This window comes from Pituophis catenifer, unplaced genomic scaffold (assembly GCF_029215685.1).
Source record: "Pituophis catenifer annectens isolate HBS135680 unplaced genomic scaffold, rPitCat1.0.hap2 SCAF_4, whole genome shotgun sequence".
In the NCBI taxonomy this organism is placed as follows: Eukaryota; Metazoa; Chordata; class Lepidosauria; order Squamata; family Colubridae; genus Pituophis; species Pituophis catenifer.
Window position 1 is genome coordinate 82,604,260 of NW_027256884.1, and position 18,609 is coordinate 82,622,868.

Here is an 18,609-nt window from a genome sequence, read left to right on the forward strand (position 1 = left end):
AATACTATTGTAATACTGTTCTTGGTTATATATTTTGCATTTACATTGTTGATTTTGTTGCTCAGTCTAGTTTGATATCCAATTAGTGTACCTATGCAACAAATGAGCTTTCCTAATGACATGATACCAATTTCAAACATTACTGTTATTCTAATTGTATCCTGTATGTATGTCAGGGAATTTCATGAATTCATGAAACTGGGAGTTTAAAATAATTTTATTTTAATTACTTAATTTATTTTATTATGTTTTAAATAACATTACATGAATAATAAATTATACTGTTTATTCTCCCAGAGAGTACAGAAATTATAAAAATATGTCTATATTTAAATATCAGCGAAACAGTCATCTGGATTCTGGTCTCTACTTCATGTATTATTTCAGTGTAACAAACTGGACATTTTCAGTTTTATCCCAGATATATAGACCATAGTGGAACAAGATCTGATAGAGAACACCACACATACAGTATATTCCCATAATAATTAATCCAAGTAGAAAAATATTGTGATAGTTTCATAAATATCAGATACATTGGAAAAAAATGATATAGATATATATTCCACTTGGTTCTTCTGATCAAGAATCTAAGTTTAAGAGTCTGAAAAGCCTGGCTACCTTTCCAAGACTATGTGTTTCTGCTTGTGACTTAATCTCAGTTTCTGCATCCTCAATTTTTTCAGAAGCGCTTTTTTCTGGCTGAGATAACATTACTATTAAGTCAAGGAGTGAACAACTAAATATATTTGCTATCTGTGAATTAGGAAGAAGATATTTATTATTTCTTTTCCTAATAGTGAAATATAGATATTCCTGGCAGCTATTCCAGTATGAAGTATTTATTGTTATTATCACAAACTAAGAGAAGCAAAAAGAAAAAATGTCTCATTTTTTATATTACCTACCTAGGTCTGGATTGGAAGTAAATAATTGGTTACACAGATGTAAGAAATATTTCATCCTTTCTTTCTTGTGTATTATTACCTACTGCATGCTGCAAATCTTTTAGATTGAGTTTATATGTAGTGCAAGTATGAAAAAGGGCCAAGTAGCTTTCTGGAAATGTGCTTTGGCACTATTTATATATTTTTTAATAAAAATGATTCTTTTTTTCACTAAATGAACAAAAAGGAAGTCTGCACAATATTATGTTTTATAACCACAACTGAGATAACTCAGTTGGAGCTTGCATTTATTGTTATAAGAGTTCTTTGAAGCTGAGTGCTATGGTCATAGTCAGGATTCTTGGCTTTTTTTTTTATACACAAAATAAGTTTTGACATTTTTAGCTTACACACAATTTTTCAAACATAAATACAAAATATCCGAAGCACTGAAATTTCTGTGGACTTTGAAGTTAGGATATGTTCAGTATTTTCATCAAAATAGTTCACAACTTGGTTAAAATCTGTACATCAAACCTATGAATGGTTCATTCTCTTTAAGAATTGATTTGAAGTACAAGGCTAATACCCTGAAAACATTCAATCTACTCTTATGTAAAGGGTTCAGCTGCAATCATCCAGCCACATAAACCTAGTTTATATCTGACATTTATATATATTTATATAAAGGCAACAAAATCCTTAAAATTGCAAACAAATATAAATTTCTATGGCACTTTCTCTCATGAGTTTAATTCCATTAAAAGTAGTACAGCTATCTTATGTATAGTCTGTGGCTAAGAGGGTATCATAATATTTGATAAATAATTTCAATTTCTTCAGCAATAAAATAAATTACAGTATTTATAGTGGTTGACTTGCTGAACTGAGACCATGGTATTGATGTCGCCCAGGACTACAGACTAAAACTATTGAATCAAAATGAAAATAGACAGTCAACAGAAGTAGACCAAACTACTTCCATTAATTATTCTTAAATTGCCAAAAAACCAAGGTCAAATGTAAAGTTTTGGTCACAGATTTATTAGAATCCACATGCCTTTTTGCCCCTCTAGATAGCTGTTGTTATTTTATGCTTTGCTATCATCTTCTTTTGACTGGATGATATCATTGGATACTTTGATCTCTATAGTATCTGAATTTAAAACTTCTTTTCCATTTTCTTCCTTTAATGGTAATTTCCTAAGAAAAATAAAAAACAAAAGGTATTACAGCTGGAAACCAGTGTTGACAGAAAATGCATATTTCATTTGGCAACATATTTTGTATTGATTACACTGCTTCACCACTCACATACTGTATATTCCCAAATAAAAATGTATATACATTGTTTTACACTTTCTATCTATCTAGAGTTGTTTTTAATATAAAATTGGATCATCAAGAACTAATATGTGGATCATCTAATATTGGATCATCAAAGTTAATATGTGTGGTTTCACTGTGATAGTTTTATCCTATAATAAAGCCTATCAACATTTCCTGCTAATGATTAGTCCATTTGATTCCTTAGTATAATAACTAAATTTTATACTAGTCATTGTACAACATACTTTTAAAGTGGACAAAATCAAAAAAATATTTTAGATGAAGAACAAACAGTGTTTAGAGTTGGACATTTGACATTAGATGAAGCTCTTTATTTTCTAATATCTAGTTGAAAAATATATACAGTATTTTAGGCCAGGATCTGCACCATATGCATCTTTTATTAACTTCAGATTAAGTTTTGAGTTTGGTTTTAGACAAAAACTATAGCATAAACCTAAGAACTCTAGTATAGTCAGTCAACTGTTCCTTCTAAACTCAGTGAGAACTCTAATGTAAAAGTTAGATGCACTATGAGGGAGTACTACACTAAGCAAAATTTTGTTGGCAGAAAAGTTAACCAAGGGTATAAACCAATTCTCTGGTGGCTAAGATAAATAATCTAGTTTATCATCTTCCAGAATTGAAGGATTGATACTTTTAAATCCTCCTATATGCAAATAATGCTATGTTGTATCACAGGCTTTTTTAAAATGACTTTAAAAAAAACTTTATGAACTTTAACTATATAATTTAGTACAGAAGCCCTGCTTTAATAATGCAAACCCCAAGGTACTAATATTTGTTAATATCCCTAGAATTCATGCCTGGCAACTGAATAAGGATCTGATTGAACAAATATTTCAGTGAATACTTGTCTGATTGTTTTCTAGGCAGACTCTCATCCTCTCTTTTCCCAATATATTCATTATATAATTATGTATATTCAAATAAATATACTTGAATCAAAGCCTTACTATGATAAAACAAAGATATAAAGATTAAACAAACCAGTTCAATTGTTCCATTCAATATTAATACCATTTTTGTCTTCCCCCTCCATCCAGACTTGAAGGTGCACTCCATGCTTATTACTTACACTTTAATAACTATTAATAACTGCTAATTGTGTGAATAATTTTGCATAAATAGATGTAATTTATTTAGAAAGTGCCTATTTATAATCCTATTTACATACATACATTTTCGTAGTTTAGATAAGAATAAAAATGTTTTTTATAAGAAAGTTCTAGATTATGATATTCAAATATGATATAATGTAGTTTCATATCACTTAAAATAACTGTTGATTCTTGTCACTATTAGTAACCACTAGTTAATCTAATAATAACTAATTTAATAGATATAGAGCTTTAGAAAATTAGTTATATATTAGTTGAAATCTGTAGAACTAAAACTTCTTTTTAACCTAAATGCCAAGCCATACTGAAACTTCTAAATTACTAAAAAAAAATCAAAATACATACTCTGGTTCTGTTAATGGTGTTGTTTCATTGGGCTCATTTACTGGACTCCCATCTTCATGATTGGTAATTCTTTCATCCTCTGTTCTCATTTCAACGATTGGTTCTTTTGATCCATCTTTCCTAAGTAAAAATAAAGGTAAAAATGCTTAATGAACTAATGTTTTCATTTAAAAATGGTGATATTTATTACCCTATCCATGAATGTTTATGCTAAGATATATTTATTAATTCTCAAAATGCCACCAGAATATTTGCTGAAGTATCAAAATATTATTAATCAGAAAAATTGTTTATGATACTAAAATTTCCAGAAGGGATATTTTAGAATATGCAGAAGAGTAAATGCAATGTAGCATTTTTTACATGAAACGCTATGTCCTTTTTTCACATTTTTTCCACAACTGTTTGTGGAAACCTTAACTGTTTTCATCAGTCCTATTAAAGTTATGGCTGTTTTAATGTTTGCACACCAAAGCAATACTTTTTCAGACTTAAGTAGTAGGCTAATAGAAGAAACAACTGTTATCTCCAAGAAATCTTTTCAAAATTATATTAAAACATGTTATTTATTTTTGTCTTTGCATCACTTTTATACCTTGACCAACTGAAAAGATACTGGATGAGTTAATAAAAATTAAAATTATAGCAGCATCAATAGAAATAAATCAAGTATTTATATTAAATACTATTTATCTAATAGATAATATAGATATTTGATTTATTTCTGTTCCATCAATCTTTCCATGAGATAAATTTTAGTAAAACATAGTTGTATTAAAGAGGCTTATCATTTATCACTATATTGTCAATCATCATCATCAAACAAATCAACTCAGAGTTCGTACTCGAGGTACAAATGACCAAGCTTATATTATCAGGCACATGATATGATGACAAAGCTCCCTAGAGAAAGCTCTAATGCTAAGAAAGGAGGAAGGAAAAAGAAGAGCACAATCAATAGCCAAAGTAGATAAACTCAGTTATACTGGTGATGGATATATTGCTGGAACACCTAAGGATAATCAGAGAAATAATCAGAGTTGTCACTATGAGTCAACACCGACTTGATGACACATATTCAGTCACCCAGTCAATCAAACAATGTTAAATAAAGCTGATCTTAACTATCATGAAAGGCAACTGAGGAAACAACTTTACAGAGTTGGGGGGGAAACGCTCTAAAGTCTATAGGATATCAAAAGAAAAATCTATTATATCATGTCTGTTCACTTCATTTCAGATAGAGAAAAGACTTTCAATAGCTTTCTTGAGATGTTCTCACTGGATTCAATTCTGGAAAAGTGATATTTGATGAGATCCATTCTTATATCATTGTATGTTTTATACTCTAGGTTACTGCCAACATCTGAATTGGCCAAAAGCCTATTGGTAAACAGTACAATGACTTTAGATAAAATATTACTGTAGCCTGCAGTGTAAAATTATTCTGCTAGACCAGTTGTACATTATGCATACCTTCAAAGACTGCCCTATAGAACACATTACATCAATTCAGCTGAATGAAGCTCAGTTGATAAATTACCAAATCAGTAATTATTTGCAAAAATGTTTACTATTATTCCAAGTTTTGTTTATACCTTATCCAAAGCCTGTTTCAAGCATACAGGTTGAAATAAATATTAAGATTAAATATTAATATATTTTGTGCTAATTTATTTTTCAAAAACAGATTCAGTGGTGGGATTCAACCCACTTAACAACTAGTTTGCTGAAAATGTGAGTGTGTGCACATGCATGCGTGCGTGCATGGCTTCTGCACATCCGTGCATGCACAGCTTCTGCGCATGTGCATACTGACAGCTTCCATTCATACGTGTGTGCACAGCTTGCATGTATGCGCACACACATGGCTTCAGCGCATGCACGCACACAGCTTCCATGCATGCACGGCTTCTGCCACGCGGTGAGGGTCGACCGAGCAGCGTTTCGGGGTCTGCTCCACTCCATCTCTGCTTTCCAGGGCAGTGGTTGCTTCTCTCCGCTCCTGCTCTTGCTGGAGAGAGCGCGTTTCTTGTGCAATTTAGCAGCTGTGAGCTGCCGCTTTCCTCTAAATCCCATCTACAAAGCGCACAAGACAGAGAAGCAGCAGCCATGTTGAATGCTACTTCTCTGTACTGTGCATTTTCCAGAAGGGACTTAGAGGAAAGCGGCAGCTCACAGCTGCTAAATTGCACAAGAGACGCTCTCTCTCCCAGCAAGAGTAGCAGTGGGGAGAACCAGCTGCTGACCTGGAGATCACATGAAGCGTCTCCGTGAGTGAGCAAGCCTTGGCAAGGGACAGCTGCATGATCTCTGCTGCAGCACTTTAGGTAAGAAAAACCCACACGTAGTTTGAGGCCAGAGGGGGGCAGTGGTGAGAGGGTGGTGGCTCTGAGGCAAGGCCGAAACCGGCAAATGCACATTCCTCAACTCAGCTAAGGTGGGCAGTGAGCTGCCAGCGGCTCTGGGACAAGGCCGGAGCCAGGAAATAACCCAGCCAAGGCAGGCAATGAGCGGGCAGTGGTTCCAGGGCAAGGCCAGACCCGGGTAATGCCACGTCCCTGGGCCCTGACCTGAGGCAAAGGGCAAGCGGGCGGGATGCTTACCTTTGGTGGGCAGAGCGGGTGAGGTGCCGAGGCAAGGCATGGAGATTAGCTGGACTGAGTGATGAAGGAAAGATAATATATAGGGAAGGGTGGGGCAGGATGGACAGGGCTAGCAATTTTACCAGTTCTATGAACTGCCCAAAATCATAACAACCAGTTCGCTCGAACTGGTCCAAACTGGCTGAATCCCACCCCTGTAGAGATTGTTCAGCATAACAATCAGGTTTCAGAAAATATTACTTCCTTGTTCTAAGTAGAAATAACATACATATATACATATAGTTTGCTGCCCTTTGGGAGACTAATATAGATTTATTTTGGACTAATTAGTCCTCATTAGTTAGCCACACCCTCATCACATGTTTCACATGTTTCCTCCCTGTAGAATGCCCCATATCCTTGACCTCTATGGGGAGGAAACATGTGATGACGGTGTGGCTAACTGATGAGGACTAATAGTCCGAAATAGATCTATATTAGTGTCCCAAAGGGCAGCAAACTGCTTACTTGCTGTCTGAAAAAGCCTAGAACTAGTGAATTGTGATTTCACTCAGCTATGGCAGCATTTTAAAAATCTTGGTTTATGTAGGAAAATACCCAGATGAGGAGAAATAGGAGACATGAGATGCGGGTGTGGCTAACTGAAGAACACAAACTAGTCAGAAATAGATCTATCTTAGTCTCCCTTAAGTCTCACAACAGACAACAAAATGCTGGTTTGATGTCTGATAAAGCCTAAAAATTAGTGAATGAGATTTCACTGAACTATGGCTGTATAAAGATCTTGATTTACGTAGGAAAAACCTGGCTGAGGGAAAAATACACATAAAGACCTACGAAAAGAGAATAAAATAAATATTTGACCTTTACAGGGAGGAGACATGAGATGAGGGTGTGGCTAACTGAAGAAGACAAACTAGTCAGAAATAGATCTATCTTAGTCTCCCTTAAGTCTCATATCAGACAGCAAAATGCTGGTTTGATGTCTGATAAAGCCTAGAAACTAGTGAATGAGATTTCACTGAACTATGGCTGTATAAAGATCTTGATTTACGTAGGAAAAACCTGGCTGAGAGAAATACACACACACATACATTCAGTTCATTTAATATTACTATTTACACAGAATTCTGCATCCCCATTTTTTTAAAAAAATTGTTTGTACATAGAATAAATATGAATGCCTTGCAAAAAAGCAGCTGCAGCTTTTTTTAAAAAATAGCTGACATTAGCTGGATTCCAACTCTTAAACATTCAATTTTATTAAGGAGAACATGAGCAAGGAAAAAAGGGCATATAGCATATCAATTTATATTTTCTCTGATCTGGATTATATCAAAATAGCAAGTTTTGCTGCCCAAAATGATAGAAAATATATTCTATAAACTACTGGTTCTGTGGGCATGGCTTGGTGGAGAGTTAATGTGACTGGGTGGGCATGGCCAACTTTTTTTTTTTTTACTTTTAAAAGCATTTTTTCTACAACCTTTTCTACAACCTCTTTGGCCGATGAGGTTGTTAAAAAATGCTTTTAAAAGGTTCTGACGATCCCAACTGAATTGCCTGATCGTCAGAGGCTTTTGTTTTCTTTTAAAAGCCTTTTTTTTTTTTTGCTTTTAAAAGAAAAAAAAGCCTCTGATGATCAAGCAACTCAACTGGGATCGTCAGGGCCTTTTAAAAGCATTTTTTCTACAACTTCTTCAGCCAAAGAGGTTGTAGAAAAAATGCTTTTAAAAGGCTCTGACGATCCCAGCTGAGCCGCACGATCATCAGAGGCTTTTTTTAAAAAGCGTTTGTAGCAAAAAAAAAAAAAAAAGGCTTTTAAAAGAAAACAAAAGCCTCTGACGATTCGGCAACTCAGCTGGGCATGGGGGGGAGGGCACAGGGATTTCTGCTACTGGTTCTTTGAACCACCCACCGCCATCGCTACTGGATTGGGCAATCCTATCTGAACCGAGAGCATTTCACTCCTGCTATAAACATCCCTGCATCATCTATACAATGAATGCTCAAGGCAGAAACCACGGTTCAATGATCTTTTTTAAAATTGTGGTAATACATATAAGATTTGAAATATTACTGATACATATCTCAGTATACACTGTGCACAGTATACTCTGTGCAACTGCAGTCCGGAGAACTCAGATGTCCAATGGTATAAATTTGTGTTGTTTTGACTGAATAGAATAAAAATACAGACATGATTTTTGTTAAGGTAACATCTGAATGATTTCCCAAGCTCTATCTGTCACAATACTTTGTTAGAGCTGCAGAAAGTAAACAACATTAAGTAAAAGTTAGAGAACATTTGTTGAAGCACAATCCTTATGGCTCTTGAGATACCACAGTTTGTATATTATTTGCAAGTTACTGGTATATATTATTTTTCTCAAAGTGTGGTGACCAATACTCACAAATATGCTGCTTTTCCTTCTTCCAGCTCTTTACTCTTCCCACTGGACCCACTCTTTTTCCCACAGATCCTTCTAGTGATGCACATTAGCAATCCACACTGCCGTACAAAGAAGCAGCTGACGTCAGTCACCACAAGTATTAGCAGAAGAGCAGCTACACCCAGTCCAATGACTGCACCAAGTCCAAGTCCGTTAAACAAAGTACCTTGAAAATAAATGGAATAGATAAAGTCAAAACAGTTAACTTCCTATATGGGAGAATTTTGGTTAATCCCAGAAGAGGAAGAGGGGAGGGGCTGGAATAGGGGTGGGACAAAAATCTTAAATTTAGTTTTGTTGGGCATAAAAGAAGGAAAGGAAAGCACTTTCAAGCTTCTGTTTGAATTAATAAAGTAGACGTTCAATCATTCCCAATGAATCTGGTTTTTTTTACATGGTTTATCTTGAAAGTGTAACAGCTCTTTATTTCACTGATATGAATCATGTGACACCCCCCCACACCCCCATAGCCATATTTAACAGAATAACAGAATAACATAGTTGGAAGGGACCTTGGAGGTTTTCTAGTCCAACCCCCTTCTCAGGTAGGAAAGCCTATGCCATTTCAGACAAAAGTTTGTCCAATATTTGTTGACTGGAAACCACATTTGCAAAATTCCAGATCTATGTTAATGTACAAATTAGTTTGGAAAATGTGACATAGGCAAAGTTTCATATTACGCTATTAAAAGGTAAATCAAATTTCTTTTCAGTCTCTGGTCACTTCTATGTGTAAAAATTAAATTATGATGTTATCTATAGTGTAGTTTAAATGTAGTGAATGTTTCTTTTGAATCTGGTTCTCTAGAAGGATATTTAAAGACTTTGTCAAACATCACTGGTATTTTTCTACCATTTCTATCGCAAAGAAATTTGGAAAATATTTGCACAGAATAGCTCAAGGCCTTTTCTGACCATTTGTCTGTCAGCAATATATCTCTGAGAAAACAAAGTGGAATGAGACCAGATTTGGTGTGGAGGAAGATTTCAGATGGATCCAGGTAATCTAGCTCCGAAAAACAGAAAAAATATATATGTTAAAATATTTCCCTGAATCCATGCTGAGCAGCAGCTTCAAATGCTGCCAACTGTCCCATTCTAGGTTTTCCTCTATACTTTGGATCATAGGATTCATAGTGGAATACATGTAATATCCTTTGGGTTTCCCAGTATATATTGCCTTATAAAAATATCTAGATACAATGCAAGGGGAGAGCAGAAACATGCTAAAATGCAATACCTATGCAGCTGCCCTGATTAGAACCCTACATACACAGAGCCAATGTGTATGTATCAATCTCTATTACATATACATGCACACATACAAACATGTACACAAACATGTGATAATAAAAGGTGGGGAAAATCCATGCTTTTCCTGATTTTTGTTTAAATACAACTTCCAGATAGATGAGAAACAGAGAGGGAGAAGCAGATGTTGTGATATACCACTTAATTCATCCCATTATATTTTTATTTTCCAAATATCTATATTTTCAATACTTGATTGTTGATGGTGTTAAATTTTACTTGTTTAAAGTAAATTAACCATTTTATTATTAAAATTGAAATATACTATTTGTATTAATATTAATAATTTTGTGTGAATTTCACTGTGACATTTTAGGTTTAGATTTTTTTCTTTTAAGTCTAACTTCTTGTAGTGAGAATAAAAATAAAAATTACTGTACTCCTTGGACAAAGACTGGAAGTAAAATATATATTTATTCATCTTTAATATGAGCAATTATGAAAATCTAAATAGAAATAATGTTTTGCACACTTATTGCAGCTTTTAAAACAGTGGGTTTTTTGTTTTGTGAATTTTAATTTGACTGATTTTGATTGCTAAACATTCATCATATGTTTTAAAAGTGAATTAATCATCATAAGTACCGTGTTCTCCTGAAAATAAGACCCTGTCTTATATTTTTTTGAACCTTGAAATAAGCCCTTGGCCTAATTGCTATGTGCTCAAAAGCCCGATTGGCCTTATTATCAGGGGATATCTTATTTTGGGTAATGACATGTTAATGCAACAAATTCTTGTCACTTCTGTGTCATGTTAAAAAAACTACAATAAGATATTTGAACAACTCTGAAGTTTATTCATTCCTATCTTTTTAACTTCAGTTTACTTCAATTAACTTCAATTTTAACTTCAGTTTGAATTGAGAATAATTCTTAATGATTCTTGAGGAAAAAGATAATTTTCACTTCTCCTTCCCCTATAACTTTTATATTTCCTGCAAAGTTGGTCTGAAGCCTAGAAACATCTGTGAAACATGAGAGACACAATGGTGGGCAGACTGAAGGGAGGTAAACGACGTGAGACATCTGATGCACTATTGCTACTGAGTAATCTATCTTGGCTATTCACAGAATAATCCTTCCAGGTACATATATTCAGTTAGTTATTATTCAGACTAGTCAATATATTTTACAGGATAGAAAAATGTTGTGCTGCAATATTGTGTTTGATTGTACAATAAATTAGTTTACATTTAAAAACAAGAATCACGTTATAATAATGGTCATTCTATAGCTCTTCAAAAAAATTTAAAAGGCTTTTTTTGGTGAAAGAAATAGAGCCTGAATTCAAGATGTTTTTTTTTAAAAAAGTGGTCTTGTTATTTGTTAGATTTATATCCCACTTTTTTTTTTTTGCAGGGCTTCAAGTCAGTGGGCACAGATTTTTCATCAAAATATTCTGGTGAAGAAAGTGACTGGCCTAAAAGTTACCCAATAACCGTTCCACAGCTGGAGTTCTATTTGAACTTGAATTTCTTAGCTCTTTGTCCAATTTCTTAACAGTTGTCTCATGCTATATATTTCCACCTTACCACATGAAATAGACTTTAAAAAAATCTTCAATCATAACCAACCTCCTACTTTTCAGTCTGGAAATTACAACTCCGCTTGAAATAAGTTCTGAAGATACTCCCTTTTCAATAAATTATATGCCATATATGTCTATTTGTTTTGTTGTTCTAATTTTATTGAACAATTAAAAAATATATAACCAAACGGAACAAAGATAACAAGGGAGATTCACAAATATAAATGAATGATCAAAGATTTAGAAATATCAGGGAAGCTATCGTTTTAAAATAAAACATCATAAATAGGCTAAATATAACTGTTCACTTCTAAACTAAGAATCAATATCAAGAATTGTCATTAATATAGTATACATCTTCAAGTAAAATTATAGGTTGTAAAAGTCGATCCATAATACTAAAAATGCTCTGTTTTTAATATCTTGTGAATTTAAGAATATACCAAGAGAAACCACATTTTAAACATTGTAGTTTACAAATAGTTTCCAGTTCCAGAGTTTCATGTGAATTGTGTGTCACATTTGCTTTTGAGATACAGTATTATTCTAGATTTTGATATGTAATTCCACAGGTAAAGCTGTATGTTAGGTATATTATACATACTGTATTTTTTGCAGTATAAGACACACTTTTTCCCCCCTAAAAGAAGGTGAAAATTTGTGTGCGTCTTATACACCGAATGTAGCCCCACCCATCCGCCATCTGCCACCTTTTTGGAGCTTTTGGAGCTGCAAATGCAGCCTCCTAAACAGAGAGCCTCTCAAACAGCCTCCAAAAGGTCTGTTTGAGAGGCTGCCTTTGCAAAGAGAAGCTCCTTTGCAAACTGAGCTTTTGGAGGCAAATACAGCCTCCCAATTGGAGAGCCTCTCAAGCAGAATTTTTTTTTCTTATTTTCCTCCCCAAAAAATAAGGTTCGTCTTATACTCCAAAAAATACAGTACACACACACACACACACACACACACACACACACACACACACACACCTGAAGCATGTACATATGAAATCAGAGTAAATAGAAGACAATCAAATGGAATAATTATAATAAGTAAGTTATTTTGTAATAACTGATTACAATTAATTGATAAAAAAACAAGGTATACTGTTATAGATATGGTGGTCCCCTTATCTGTCTATTCTGGGCATTTCCTTTCACACTCAGAAGTTATATTCCCACATATTCACATAAAACATATACTATCACCACACATCTTCTATCCAAGCCAGTTTATCAGAAACACTGCAGTTCATCAGAAACAGTTAAAAAGGGGAGGAGAAATAACCAGTCAAGATAATAAGGCATGGAAGAAGAAAAAAAAAAGGGGGGGGAAGAATAATGGTTAGAATATTGTATGTTTTTAACCTACAGAAGAAAGCACTCTGGGTAGAGATATAGTTATCTTCAAATATCTGAAGGGCTATCAAAAGGAATTATTCAAAGTTGTTCGAAAGACATCAAGAAACAGTGGTTCAACAAGGAAGTAGATTGTATTTGGACAGCAGGAAAAAATAGTAACAATAAGAAGTATTTAACAAATGCACAGCTTGAGAATATAAAGGACTCTCCTTTACCAAAGAAGTTGAGGCTGTCTGGCTACTAGTATGATAGTATAGCAGTAGATTCCTGCACTGGAAGAGAGCTGGATAATATTTCCAGGAACTCTTCTCTGGTATAATATTATTCTATTATCCTAATGAGTAGTTTGGAGGGCCAGGACATAAAAATAGTTGAAGAGAAAAATAGATGTATACTTGGGATAATACAAATCTTAATTGCAGTAAAAATTTCTGTTTCTTATTGGAAAAATTAATAATGGAAAAAAGAAATGATAAAAAAACTTTTATCAGTTCAGAATGATTGAAATTCATTTTCTCTATATAAATGTTATTGAAGATTTCAATTACAATTAAAAACTAATACAAACTATTTATAGTGAAATAACCAAAAGAGAGAAAAAATACAAAGAAAGAAAAATTAACAAAATGAAAGAAAAAGAAAGGGAAAAAGTGAAATAAGAAAAAGAAAAGAAATGTATAGAGAAGTTACTTCCAATCTTCAACATAAATATAAACACATTTGATAGCTCTTCATTCTCTATTAGGGCTGCAAATATATATCTCTTCTTTGCATAGCAATACCAATAGCACTTAGACCTATATACCACTTCAGAGTGCTTTACTGCCTTCTCTAAGCGGTTTACAGAGTCAGCATATTGCCCCCAACAATCTGAGTCCTCATTTTTTCAACCTCAGAAGGATGGAAGGCTGAGTCAACCTTGAGCCATTCAGAACTGAACTACTGTAATGAGCACTTCTGAACAGAGAGTTAGCCCTGCAATACTGCATTCTAACCACTGCACCACCATAGCTCATAACCTTATCTACAAGCAAATCTATAAGATGTCAACTTTTCACAGAATGTTAGAAGACAAAGATATAAATAAATTCAGGACCTAGACAAATCTAGAGTATTGAAAGTAATAGTGTCAGATTTCAGAGCCAGTTTTGTGTAGTGGTTAAGGAATTAGGTTAGAAACCAGGGGCTGCTTCTACTTCAGCTTTATGCATGAAACCAGCTGGGGGACCTTAGAACAGTCACTTCTTTCTCAGCCATAGAAAGGCAAGCCACTTCTGACATACATGTCTCCCAGGGGTCAGTTCTACTTACCTTTACTACTGGTTTGCAACGGGGCCGCACGCGCACACTCGCTTTGCTTGCGCATGCACACACTCTTCTGCGCAAGCGCAGAAGCTTCTGCACATGCGCAAAAGCATTTTGATGACATCAGGGTCAGTGGGCGGAGCCTCCTGCCAGTTTTACTACCGGTTCTATAGAACCGGTGCAAACTGGGGGCAACCCACTACTGGTTTCTCCCCAGGAAGCTTTTTTTAGAAAAGAAATGGGGTGAAGCCAGACTGGTGGACTTATGGTAAATGGAGATCCTATCCTCAAATCTAAAGAGGAGATGAAATCAGAAGGAAATGTTTGCCATTGGTTTAGATACTTACAATTGAAAGAAAGATTTAAACTAGACAAAAAGGATTTTTTTTGTTGGATTTGATTTTGTGAAAAATTAATTGGAAATCTTTTGTATGGTAGTGATGAACATATTATTGCTAAGGTTTGTAAACTGTTATTGAAATTGAACTTGGAGAATCGGTATGTAACCCACTGTATGGCTCAGTGGACAAAGAACTTTGGATATAATATTGAACAATAGGTGAATATGTGGACTATAGGTCTAAAATTCATATTAAATTATAATTTAAAAGCAAACTGTATAAGGATGTACCATTGGTATCTAACACCAGACAAATCTTCAAAAATTGGAACTTTGATGTTATATATGTTAATGACAGCAAGAATACTTTATGCACAAAAATGGAAGGATACTTTGATTCCCACAATGGACGAATGGTTGCAAAATTTGATGGGAGTTGGCTAAATTTGATGGAGAGATGGCTAAAGTGACTTCTTTGATGAAAGAAAAGAACACAATTCATTTTGAAACCATTTTTAGTGTACGGACTTTGTCCTTGAGGTGGAAAAAACGAAATTACTGATTGAATAGGTTTATGGTTATAGAAATGGCTAGTATATATTATTATAAAAAAATTAAAAGGTTTTTACTACCTTATTTACTACCTTATTCTACTGCACTAAAAGCAATTGGAAGTCAATTCTTTCTTTTTCTTTTCCCATTTACCCCACACTTTTCTCTCTTCCCCTTTTCTCCCTTATTTTCCCATTATCTTTATTTTTTCTATGTATTTTATATTTTGATAAACTAATAAAAATATTTGAACCAATAAGCCCCTTCTACAGGCATACATACATACCAGCTTTTCATTGGAATATCGTCAATTAATTTTTTAAGCAAACTTTTATTAAAAAAATGTCTGGTTATTCAGACATTGTTTTTACCTTACTCTAACAGAATTATGGAGTAGCAATTCTTTTTTGGAAAGAAATGTTTTAAAAATGTCAGAAGAAATATTAATTTATTTGCAGAAAGCGGCTTCTTACGTGGCATTTCCATAAACATTAATAACTTGAAGAATAATATTTTATTTTTTAAGAATTACATTCTGTTCACTGTCCTTAAAAATATTTCAATATTCGTAAGTTCATAACCTATGACTTCAGTCTGTATTGAAGAATTACTTCTATCTGTATTTACAATCCAAAAGATGCATCATAAAAACTATTGTAATTCACACTATTACAAATACATTTTGATACTTTATGTCCTTATTATTACTATATGTAGATCTGAGATCAAAATGGCAAATGTAAACTATTTTCCTACAACATCACTAATAGATGGTATTTTCATATAAACATATATGAAGGACATGCATGAGATGCATGGATTCTGGAATGAAATATAAGCATGTATGAAGGACATGCATGAGATGCATGGATTCTGGAATGAAATATAAGCATGTATGAAGGACATGCATGAGATGAGAATATCTGTCTCTATCTCTACCACTATCTCTAACTCTAATTTCTGCTGTCATTTACACACAAAAATTCCTGATGAACACATTGCTTAATGATACCGCCTTTCTTAATCTTAGCATGGCATAAGCAACAGTCCATGATATTTTATCTATGATATGACTCCTGGAATCTACTACTAAATTGTCCATAATATCTACTATGTGTATGATTAATATAATTAATTGGATAATTAATGTGTGCTTTCTCATTCTTGCTTTTCATAGGAAATAATCAGTTACTTCATTTAAAAAAATATTTTATATTATGAAGCTATGTGCATCAGTCCAAAGAACTTCAAGAGAAAATACAGAATGTGAGTTAACATACACTCTCTTTTTAGCTGATTTTATTCTTACAGCCAGCTAATACATTTTAACTACTAATAGCTGTTTTCTGCCAAGATTTGTAGAATTAATGACAAATAAGACAAAACTTAGTAGCCCAGATTTAAAGAGTGAAACAGAACAATGAGGTTAAAAAAAAGAATACAATAGAGTATATAAAATGTTTTTAGAAAGAAAAAAAATATATTTATCATTCAAATAGGAAAAAAAATTAGGAAAAAGAGAAATGACATTTTAAGCTAGGACAAGTAAACTGTTATTTATGTGTTCTATTTAATGCATATGTTACCTTTTCAAAAATAAGCAATAAGTAATCCATTATTACATTAACTGAAATACCATTAACTGAAATACCATATATACATAGTCTCTGCAAACAGTATTTTTCTGCAAACAAATGAGAAAAAAATAGTGACTTCTTAGATATTTATTATTATTATTATTTATATGCCGCCCTTTTCCAGAGACTCAGGGCGGCTTACAGTGCGTTAAGCAATAGCCTTCATACTTTTGTATATTTTATACAAAGTCAGCTTATTGCCCCCACAAACCGGGTCCTCATTTTACCTACCTTAGAAAGGATGGAAGGCTGAGTCAACCTTGAGCCTGGTGAGAACTGAACTCGCAGTAATTGCAGGCAGCTGGAAGCTAAATACTACCTTTAACAGTAGCATTAGTCTGCTGCGCCACTCAGGCAGGTTCTTCTGAATTCTTTAACTTATTTGATCAACAGTGGTTAATATTCTGTATATTTCTTTAACTGTACAAAAGCTTCATTGATTGTAGCAATTAAAATCAGTGGAAGCCTTTTGCACCTATGTGTAAGTAGAAAAATTTTCTGGATAGTTTTCTTCATTTATACTGATTACCAGACACTGTGCATTTAACTGAACTAATTATGAACTGTTTATTTAGTAGGCGTACCAGGTTTGAAACATGTGCAAGTTTTCCCTGTGTATGTAATCTGTGACAGTATCTTTAGTTAATGTTGTATCATTATGACATGAAGAATAGTTATAAATCAGAATAAAGCAAACAAGATTTAAAGTGCTGTCTATGGATCTTTCAGGAACACTGCTGTTTTTTTATTTAGTGAAGATAAATATATATTTTAAAACTATGGGTGTCAAGGTAGGAAGTGGAAGCAAATAGGAAAATATGCATGTGACATTGTGAGATGAATTCTGCCCTGCGTGTTTGCATGCAGCATTGTAATACAAGTACTAAAGGGCAGAGCTTGTGTCTTATCAAAATACACATTCCATCATTTTAGCATCCATAGAATATTAAAAATAGAAGTTTGTGAGGAATAATCTGAGCAATGTAAGAGTAATAATTAGCATATCATCCTGATATGAAGAGAACAAAATCACAAATTCCTCAAAAATTGTCACTCAAAGCATTACTATTAGAAGGAAACAACTTTCAGATAATTACAAAATAAGACTTTCTTCAACTTAAAGATAAATACACCACAGCATAAGTCTTTGTGGAATGCAAGTTAATATTTTATGATTTCCACGGCAATAAACAATACAAGTATACTGCACATAAAAAGTGGATTAATCGAATTTCTACAGTGGACATGAAGATATCGCTATGTATTTTATTAGGTGGATATGATGTAATTCAATCATTGATAACTGTAACAATTTCCAAATAATGGAAGCACTTATGGACAAAACAGAAATCTCGGCTGTGATGGACATGTAAATCCTAGATCCTCTTTGTGTTGCTCAGTGACCACTCTGGACACCAGTTAGGATCTATGACTTTAAGTATTGAGTTGTTGTTTTTAGTGGGAAACTAATATGCTGCAAAGAAAAGAGTCAGTCTTAAGCATAATTATAATTTTTATTTGCAAGAATCTTTGGTGATCCACATAAATTATAAAAGGATACATATGTAATATGTAAATAGATACAGATAAGAGCAATGAGAAAGAGAGAGGGAGGGAGGGAAGGAGCAAAAAAGCAAGAGAGAGGTTGGATATAGATGAAAGAAAAATGGTAGTTATAACTAAATATAAAATTTTAATATAAAGTATAAAATAGAAAAAAGGACAGTCTAGTCTTTTGTTGGGAAATGTACTTCTCTGATCAGAAAATGTTAAGCTGAGATAGTAGTGTATCCAGTATAGGAATGTTTGAAACGGT

At 33.6% G+C, this 18,609-nt stretch overlaps 1 protein-coding gene across 1 annotated transcript in view; it reads right to left on the reverse strand.

Moving 5' to 3' along the window:
* Positions 1 to 1,978: 1,978 nt before the first annotated feature.
* The window catches only part of NCAM2 (neural cell adhesion molecule 2), a 123,917-nt gene continuing 107,286 nt past the window's right edge, over positions 1,979 to 18,609 (reverse strand). Inside the window, exons 17-19 of the mRNA XM_070943633.1 lie at positions 8,724 to 8,928; positions 3,704 to 3,823; positions 1,979 to 2,090 (exon numbers count right to left, since the gene is read on the reverse strand). Coding sequence (XP_070799734.1) covers positions 1,979 to 2,090; positions 3,704 to 3,823; positions 8,724 to 8,928 — 437 coding nt within the window. The remainder of the gene's footprint in view (positions 2,091 to 3,703; positions 3,824 to 8,723; positions 8,929 to 18,609) is intronic.